The sequence below is a fragment of the Xiphias gladius genome, chromosome 17 (assembly GCF_016859285.1).
Source record: "Xiphias gladius isolate SHS-SW01 ecotype Sanya breed wild chromosome 17, ASM1685928v1, whole genome shotgun sequence".
Classification (NCBI taxonomy): Eukaryota; Metazoa; Chordata; class Actinopteri; order Istiophoriformes; family Xiphiidae; genus Xiphias; species Xiphias gladius.
The window spans coordinates 20,135,263-20,145,057 of record NC_053416.1 but is presented as its reverse complement, the minus strand read 5'-3'; the positions used below and the strand labels follow the sequence as shown (position 1 = coordinate 20,145,057).

Sequence of the window (9,795 nt, the reverse complement as noted above, 5' to 3'; positions counted from 1 at the left end):
ACAGATTAAAAAGCTTTATTCAAACTAGCATGATCAGGCAGAACATTTAAGCCAAATAAGCAACATCAAAATCTGACAATTAACTAGACTTGAAAATAAAGCAAGGCCATTCTCTCCCATAATGTCTTTGATCCACTAAGTGGGATGGAGTTGGATTCCGTTTGATGCACCTCTCGAAGCATACTGTACAATCTGACAGGCAAATCAGCAGAGGAAAAAACTGAACTGTGTACACAAATGAGAAATAACACACTTTTACTATACCACGCACAAGCACCTCCTGTGCCATTCGATCACAGTGAATACAGAAGATATCAAAAAAGTATACTGTATCAAAAACACAAAGTATAAAGCAGTTCAATTTACAGTAAATGCATCTACTGGTTCTAAATAGAACATCTGTTCTGAAACCAGCAGGCTGAGTCCCTATCCAACAAGTCCTAAACACTCCAAGGTAGTATTTTCTAATGGGGATAACTGTAATTTGTAATACTGTACGAAATGCCATTATTTCATTCATCAACAGTCACATATATCTTTTACAATGCAGAAGGCACGCAAGGAGCTCGTCATATGTGCAATTTATGAATTCTCTAAACACTGTTGGAATCAACCGGTTCAGGCAGTGATTGCACACACAACATGTGCTCCGCAGCAAGACATCCCTCATTAAGTGACATCTTTAGTCTGACAGACAGACAGCCGGCGGTGTTTATGTCTGAGCAGCCTGGTGTAACAGCGAGAGGGGGAAAGCGAGGTTAGATGTCACTGACTCAGAATGTGTAACTCGATACATCCGAGTGCTACCATCACATTTAGATTCAGCGCATTTTTCAAAAAGCTGTCATCTGCTCAATACTTTCTATGCGCTCTCTATGTGATCAGTAGTGTTGTTGTTTTTTTTTACCTGCAAAGTCAGATCTAGAATACTGCAACTATAGATAACTCTATGTTCTCCTTCTCACAATGCAATCTCCTTACCTGACTAATTAGATTTAATAATTTAGCACCCTAATGAGTCGTCTTAATAAGCTCCTTGTTTCTGAGAAATAAAGTCCTGGCTTGACAGTAGTGCAGCTGCGCTACCTCTGAGGTCAAGAAAAGTACTCTTGTTTTAGTTTAACTTATGTACACTATCAAAACAACATCATATGCACTAAACTACAAATAGGCAACACAAAATGGTCTTTAAGAAGCTCACAAAATCAGCATTAAAAGTTAATACATAAAATATCTATAAAAACATGAATATTCATAAAACAACACCGTGCTTTATATTCCCTTGTACCATGGCAAAGATAAATACATTTTAATATTCTTGCTCTTTTTAATAAACAGTATTTATCTTTACAAATGTCTTTTTTAAATTTCCGCTGTAATTGTATTTTTTAATTGATTAATATAATTTGCACTGTGTGCAATGATAAATACAGTTAATGCTTGAATTATCAGTTTTATCAGCCGGGGAACAGTCAGTTAGAAATAAGCTGAGAAGGTAATAGCTTATATGTGTGATAAGCAAAATCGTGTCACAAAGAAAGGTGACTTGACATTTGACCCTGTTTTGAAAAGTATGGTTTACCTTGTTTGAAGGGTTTACTTGGTGCCCACTCTGGCCCCACCCCAGTCTGTGATGTCAGAGTACCACGGAATAAAAATGTAACCTGAGGACACACCTCCCCCATGCACCCTCGCTCACTCAGCACACAAGAGGAGACAGGCTGAAACAGTTTCGATGTTTCAGAAACTTTTTTTTTTTCGTTCGAAAATCAATATTGCAGTGTTGTTGTGTCTCCCTAATACTGCCAGATAATTGTGTGCCCAATCATCTACTTTATAACAGCAACTGAAGTCTATAAAGTATGAACTGCACACCTGATGTTAGTGAAGGTGTCAAAAATCTATAGAACTACAGTATCTACTTTCAAATAAAAAGAAAAACATTGTTTGATCCTAAGTTTGTTTTTTTCCATTTTCCAGTTTTCTTTTTTCACACATTCATCACTGTTAAGTAGAACAAAAATTGTAAAAAATCTAAAATTTAATAACTGATCATTTTCATTGGAAAGTTACTGGTCAACAGTACGAGCCTTGCTAAACAGCAAGACTCATAATATAGTAGAAATGTTCTATTAAAAAAACAAGGAAACAAAGAAGAACACCAAGTGAAAAACCTGAATCAATGACAATAACCAGCTACAGTTCAGTAACTAACAGATTTATGGAAGAATCATATTCACCCTGATTCATTTGTGTATTTATAGTTAGACGTGTTTTGAGAAATATTGCATGGTGACTTATGTATATGGTTTCTAGAACTACAGCACACAGCGTAAACCCTAGAGAGAAGGCAAATTTGTCTACTGAGGAGCTTCAAAGCATTAAGGAGGCGGGAAAGACTTACTACATGAGGCCACTCTAGTAACGCCCAGATATTCTACCGTAAATGATTTCAATTCTACGTCCAAGAATTTTGAACATGTTGTAGAATCATGCATTCATGCTTAAAAGAGAACAATAGGTAGAAAGCTGAGGTGATTAGTGGTCGATGTTAGTATGGGGAATTGGAGGAACTAGAGAGTTGGCGACTGAGGGAGGACAGTTGTTTCACATCTTCTTTGTGAGTCACAGGGAGGAATTTCAGCCAGAGACTCCAATGAAGAGATGATTATATCATGGCAGTTCTCTTCTGGGTTCCTGCTGAGAGACAGAACATAAAATTAGCCACAACAGTTACCTACCTCGATATAAACTTACAGAAAGTCCCCACTCATGCAACAGTGGATCGTGACTGGTTACTGCCACCAATGTTGACATGTCATTGGGTTTCAGGGACATTTAAATACAAGGGTAAATCAACTCCTTGTTTCTGTATATTTTTCTGCTCTTTCAAATCTGTGTTTTTGAGTATTCCCAGTTTTCACTAAGTCATCCATAGAAATCAGTCAGACTAATATTCAGAGCTAAAATAAAATACGACAAAGCCATAAACTACTATAGGGAAGGAGAAGGTGTAAATAAAGCATGCACAAGCAGGCATCACAATGTGCTATTTGGTATTTGGTGGGCAAATTGTATAGCTAAACAGGGGAAAAGGGGTAAGGCTCCATATCATTGTAAGACATTGTCCACAAATTTGAAACAAAGTCTGACAGAGCTTGTGTGCAGGGATGTGGACTTAGCTGAGACAGTCACTGCTCTCAGGGACATTACATGCTGAGAACCTATTCAGGACAATTCATTCTTTAATCCCTTTTTTCTATCTGTGCCATCACTTTGCCCCCGAATCTCTGCCAAGCTAGCCAGATGTGCACAACACAAATCTGACCAACAGCCAATTTTTTTTTCTAATCTCAGCTCTCAGAATAAGCTGTTACATATTCTCACTTGAGAGACTGGCCAATTTCAAATTTTAGTGCTCACAATGGCATTGCATTAGAGCAGAGTGTTGGATTTTGTGAGGGACAGAGCCTGACTGGGGTCACATGGGGAAAAAAAAGAAAAGATTCTGCTCTATTTTATCGGGAAAATATGTTGACTAAAGGATTATATCAAAGATTTGAATCGGGAACTGTGACATTTATCGAACCAATTTTGATAAACCAAACATGTATACCAAATAGAAAAGGATAGAAAATGTCTACACAATTATAGTGGCTCTACAGAATGTAGTTAGCAACCAGCATACCTCCAGTTGTAGAATGGACTTCCTTTCATTTTGAGTACTTAAGAATAGAAAAAAGAGACAGGTTCAGTGGTACGTGTGAAACTCAAACTCACTCTTACTATACATACACATAGACAAGTCTGTCTCTCTCCATATGCACCTGTGCATTATGCATATTCATAGTGTTTAATCTTTCAGGGCATCACTTGTTTCAATTTAATCTGCAGGTCCAGCTGTACAAAAACAAACAACATCTGGATTAGTATCAGCACTTCTACATTGATTACAGTCTACTGTGTGCAGGAGTGCTGCCAGAGATTCCACAGACCCGCAGCACTATACAGCAACACGTCTTGTCCTTGAAGAGAACCCCTTCCATGTCTGCGCTTCTCTGAAGTACTGCCCCTTTTACACCCACCAGTTGCCTTCTGCTTGTGTGTTATGCATCTGCAATAAATGACCTACATACTACATGAGACATCAAACAGTGGCACATTTCAGTTTGGGGTGGGGGGTATTTGTTTGGCCTAATTATGCATTGAAAGTGCTGATAGTTTGCTCTAGAAATACAGAGATAATGAACATCAGCATGACTTTGTTCTTATCTTAGTTGTGACTGATTTCCCAGATTTCTTTTTTCTGTTGCCTTTGAAAATAGGTGCATTATCATCCACTATATATTTCAATTTGTGAGTGTATTATGTCAAGGAAATAATTTGACCTGATTCAATGACACTGCCCATTCCTGGATTTCATTTGAATCACATTTCAATTTTAACTAGACTTCACTGAAAAAAATGATTGCGTTGTAGTTTTAAGTACTTTACATCATGGACTGTATATAAAGAGCTCAATATGCAGTTCAGAAGTTGAGTCCAGTGGTTCTCAAACTGGGGATCCAGTGTTTTTTGTGTAAAAATGTCAATCTGAAAAGGTACTAGAAACTATAGCTGTCAGATAAATGTAGTCGAGTAAAAATTACAAAATTTCCCTCTGAAATGTAGTGAAGTTGAAGTACATGTAGAAGTGTCATAAATGAAAATACTCAAGCAAAGTGAAGTACTTAAGTGCAGTACTTGAGTAAATGTACTTGGTTACTTTCCACCACTGGAGAATTAAAATTGTGCACAGATATCTGCCAAAGACTTTCAACCTAAAGACAATCTCTTTAACAGTAACTGTCCAAAACTTCTCTATATCAAAAATGATGAATGAAATGCTTATAACATAAAAATAGAAAGAAATGTGATATTTGTATACTTGAGACTGACAAAACTGTCTTTCTAATGTTGAATTATATGACCTATTCAAAATATATTAAAACTATTAAATGGTGATACGTTCAGTAGTGAAGGACCTTCTTTGAACCTCCAAACATTATTCACAGCATTACCAACTAGCATCCACAGAAAATAACATAAACAACATTTGTTGGGCTTCTAGGGGGAAAAAGTCATGATATGTTAGAATTACAGTAAATCCTTCTTTCTTGTTCATGCATCATTAGTAATTACACTAAATCGCAACCAAACCTAGCTACCATTTCATTATACACACCTCTAGTGTGGATGCTCTGGAGTCTGTGGTCTCGCTTGGCCCTATGCTCCTGGGTATACTGGACACAAAATACCCAGCTCCTTTGGGAATTATGGGCTGTCTCACCACCACTTTTCCTTTCCTGGTCTCTGCAAGGAACAAACTGTACCAGTAGGCATCGCTGGAGATCAGGGTGGAATCTGCGATGGTGGAGCTTCTCTGGCTGATCACGCTGTTCCTGCTGATCACGCTGTTCCTATTGGGTGGGGGGATTTTGATGGCCTTCGGCTTCGGTTTTTGACACTTCAGAACAATAATAACCAAGATGGTTATCAGTAGCAGAAATGACACAGCTCCTAAACCTATTACTAAGTACAAGTTTAGGTCTGTGAAGACATCATATTCTAATGGCAACTCTGTAGTCTCCGAAAAGGACATGACATGTTCCACTGTTGATATCTTGATGGTGACAGTAGCAGAGAGAGCAGGTTCACCATTGTCTTTGGCAACAATCACAAGCCGCTGTTGTCTTGGGTCTCTATAACTGAACATCCTTGTTGTCCGGATTTCACCGTTATACTGATCCAGGCTGAAGAGGGTTGCATCACTGATCTGCAGGAGCTGGTATGTGACCCTGGAGTTCTGCTCAGAATCTGCATCAATAGCAATTACTTTGGCGACTAAGTGCCCCTTATCTGTGGACCTCGGTATCACCTCCTCCACAACAGAGCCTTGGGCCCGCCAAGGTGACACTATGAGAGGAGTGTTGTCATTTTGGTCCAGAATGATGATGTGAACTGTCACATTAGTGCTCAGCGGGGGAACACCAGAGTCTCTAGCCTCGATGTGGAAAAGGAAATCCCTCTCTCTCTCATAGTCAAAGGTCTTCAGGGCATAAAGATCACCGTTCTCAGGGTTGATGGAGAACAGCATTGACATAGACGTGTTAACAATCTCCTTCTCCATTATAAAATAAACCAAGTACTGGTTCTCATTTAGATCTGGGTCAAATGCACTTAGAGATGTCAATAACGCCCCTGGTAGATTATTCTCCACAACGTGGATCGTGTAGAAGGACTGAGAGAATGTGGGTGCATTGTCATTGACATCCAGAATCTCTAAAGTGATGGTCTCGTTTTCAGATAAGGGCGGCGAGCCTTTGTCTGTCACCCTCAGCGTGATGTCATATTTGTTCATTATCTCTCTGTCCAGTGGCTTTGAAACCAGCAGCTCAAAGTAACCCTCTGAAGATTTGTTTAGGATGAATGGTAAGGTTTCCTGCCGATTCAAGGTGAGCTCCACTTCCCCGTTGACTCCCGAGTCCCTGTCGCTGACACTGACCACTGCAATCAGGGTCCCTACAGAGACGTCCTCAGTCAGTGCACTTTTCAGAGACTTGATGGTCACCTCAGGGTAGTTATCATTCAGATCTGTGATGAACACCATGCCTTTGCAATGTCCTGACAGCGGGTTCGACCCTCTGTCCTGAGCCTGAATGTGCATCTCAAAACTTTGACTCTCCTCATAATCGATCACCCCCTTCACCTTGATTTCACCTGAGTTTGGATCAAGTGAGAAGAGCTCTTGGGTCTTCTCTGAGGTGTACAGTGTATATGAGTACATTAACTGGGCGTTCGTGCCTTCATCCAAGTCTGATGCGTTTAGGGTCATGATCACTGTCCCTGCAGCCGAGTTCTCTGAAATGTTGACTGCAAACACCGGCTGACTGAACAGGGGGGCGTTGTCATTGATATCCAGGACATTTATAATGATGCTGGCTGTGCCGGAGCGGGGAGGCACCCCTCCATCCACGGCAGTTAAAATCAAATTATGAACTGCATGCTCCTCTCGATCCAAATTACCACTGAGGACTAGATCGACATATTTGGAGCCGTCGCTGCCAGTCTGAATATCGATGATGAAGTATTTGCTTTCACTGAGATAGTAGGTCTTGATTGAATTGGCCCCCACATCCGCATCCACTGCATTTGTCAATGAAAATCTCTCACCGGGAGCGGTTGCCTCCGAAATGTCCAAGGGCATTGTCTTTCTGCGAAACACGGGCGCGTTGTCATTGATGTCCATGATTTCTAGCTCGATGTTAAAAATGCGAATGGGGCTCTCAAGAATGACATCCATTTTCAGAAAACACGAGGTTGTTTTAGTCATGCATATGCTTTCCCTGTCCATCTTCTCGCGGATTATCAGCTCCCCTGTCTCTTTGTTGATGTCGAGGTAATTTTTGCTGTGGATGACATCGAGCTTTGCTCTGCGCTGCACCAAACTGCGAACATCCAGACCCAAATCTGTGGCCAGATTGGCAACAAAGGAGCCCTCCTCCATCTCCTCCGGAATAGAGTACCGAGTGATGGAAAGCGCAAATCCCCACAGTGCGATGAATGTAAAAACAGCCGCGGTCAATCGTGTCCGTAAAGGTGCAGTGATAAGCGCCATCATTAGGTTATTTTACAAAGATAGAAATGAATCAGATCCGCCCTTACGATCAGGTTGTCTTGGTGAATGGGGGTGCCGGTGTCATTCTTGCCTCCACGAGTTGTAGCTGTGGCTGCGGTAGGCCATATACAGTACAGTACCGCTGGAGGAGCTGGGCTCTCACAGCAATGCTCTGCAGGGGCGTAGGCAGCATCTGTGTCGCCTGACCGGGTGGCCTCACCGAACTCAAGGGGTGCGCGTCTGGACAGTCCGGCACCAGAATTTCAAAAAGAAAATAAAAGAAAACAAAATGCTGTTTTGATCCATCATTTTCTGCAGCAACTTGCACATATAAGACTCCCACTATAGGTAACAGATGTGAGACTGACAGATCCACAGTAGCCTAAAATGATAGATGTTTATTTTATCATTTTATTGATGAATTCTTCAACTGCAAAAATTCTTTGAGCAAATCACACCAGCATATTCCTGGGATCTACAAGGTTGCAATTAAAATATTACCAAATAAGAATAAAATGGAAATGTTACAGGAATATTTAAAACTTTTTTTTAAAACTTTTTCTGCCAGAAGATCTTGACTTAGAATAGTTAGCTAAATAACACTTATTATATAATTTGGTATTTAAAATATGGTCTTTATCTGAATGTATTGAGAGAAGTATGTACACCATAAGCAGCCTTTGCATTTCTCACTGTTATTTTTTAGGCTATTCCTCACTAAGTATAATCTTATCGAAGAAAAAGACATCCATGGAGTTTTAAAAGCTTTGCTGTTTTAAATTGCATGTTAATGTATCCTCAGCATAAATGATAAACTGCAATGTTTTTTGTTTTTTAGTGGCCTAAATTAAAGAGTCTACCATGTCCATGCTGCGTGTTGTGGCCTATGCCATAGCCTATGCAGCCTTTACTCCCTGTGGTTACTGAACTATATTTTAATTTGTTTGGTTTCCCAAACTGAAGGGACGGTGAGCTGACATGAGGTGAGGTCAATCCTCAACATTCCTGTTCTGTAGCTCCATCCAGTGACAAGTCAGGGAATTACAGGATACTCTGGACTTCTTCCACCACACACACACACACACAAATTTTGTCCTAGATCCAAAAATGTATTTTTTACTCCACTAGAAATTTTTTGACATGATGTCACAGGCAAAGTCATGTTAAGTTGGCCCCTTGTCAAAAGTAAATATTTAGTCTGAAGGTTTTCCTTGATGAAGAATTATCCAGTGGCCCACTGGAAAAAGTAAAGATGCATACTAAATGAGATAGCTAGGTACTTCCTGTTTGCTTTTTGTTTTATTAATTTGGAAGAGAAAGGGGTACAGTAGATACAGTAATAACATACTGACAACAAGAGACAGAGCAGTAACACCTCACCCCACCCTCAAGAATATCCCGAATAACCACAAAGACCTGTACAGGACATTGATAATTAGCAATGAACATAAATTGAATATAGTGGTGTTTTAACTGTATCTACAATATATGAGTGTATAGCAATTCCAGCCTGTTAAAGAATGTACCAGTCATATTTTTACAAACTCATTTAACTATATTTAAGCTAAATGAAATCTTCTCAAATGTAAACTACAAAACATAAGATTTTATTGAATGCACAGTAAGTTATCAGATGAAAAGTGATAATACAGAAAATTATTGCGTAGGACTGCTACAGAAATACAACGGTAAATTCCAACATTCATACCATGCACACATACACCAATCAGCTACGACATTAAAGTCAGCTACTGATTATATTGTTTTGGCTGATCCCTGTAGAGGGATGGTCAGTTTCTACAGGAGAGGTTATCTGTGAGGGAAAGGTACCCTCTAGTGGAAATAAGAGGGAAAACCCTCTGCTCAACTGGAGTTGTGGAGGCTATGGATTGTTGGGTGAGAAAAGAGGGAGATGAAGAGAAATAAAGCAACACAGATTGGGCTCTGAACAGATTTAACATGGCACGGAAGCAGGACATATGCTGTGTGTCTCTGCTTATAGCACAACATAGTATAGTATGACTGCTAAACCGGGCTATTTTTGGTTTTTGGTTGTGATACAGTCAAAGATAAATCTTGGCTTGATTAACCGTGATTATTGGCAGGATATAGTTGTGGGTCTATCTGGATTTGTTTAT

At 39.8% G+C, this 9,795-nt stretch overlaps 1 protein-coding gene across 5 annotated transcripts; it reads right to left on the bottom strand.

The window, feature by feature from the left end:
• On the bottom strand, positions 1-7,775 carry LOC120802801 (protocadherin alpha-C2-like). Of its 5 annotated transcripts, none has more exons than XM_040150965.1 (3): positions 5,225-7,775; positions 3,689-3,725; positions 1-2,700 (listed from the first exon to the last, which is right to left on the bottom strand). In XM_040150965.1, exons 1-2 carry the CDS (start codon positions 7,658-7,660, stop codon positions 3,714-3,716), a joined length of 2,448 nt encoding a protein of 815 aa, XP_040006899.1. In that variant the 5' UTR covers positions 7,661-7,775; the 3' UTR covers positions 1-2,700; positions 3,689-3,713. The 5 variants fall into 5 exon arrangements, with proteins under 5 accessions (XP_040006899.1, XP_040006900.1, XP_040006897.1 ...); XM_040150966.1 differs by having other exon boundaries at positions 1-2,697; XM_040150963.1 differs by lacking the exon at positions 3,689-3,725.
• Positions 7,776-9,795: the final 2,020 nt, after the last annotated feature.

What these genes read in the sequence shown, in the direction of transcription:
- LOC120802801 (XM_040150962.1), bottom strand. Translation starts at nt 7,660, where the DNA reads ATGATGGCGCTTATCACTGCACCTTTACGGACACGATTGACCGCGGCT. An exon ending in CCAGAGCATCCACACTAGAG is followed by an intron (nt 3,901 to 5,224) that starts GTGTGTATAATG and finishes GTTTTTGTACAG; the next exon opens with CTGGACCTGCAGATTAAATT.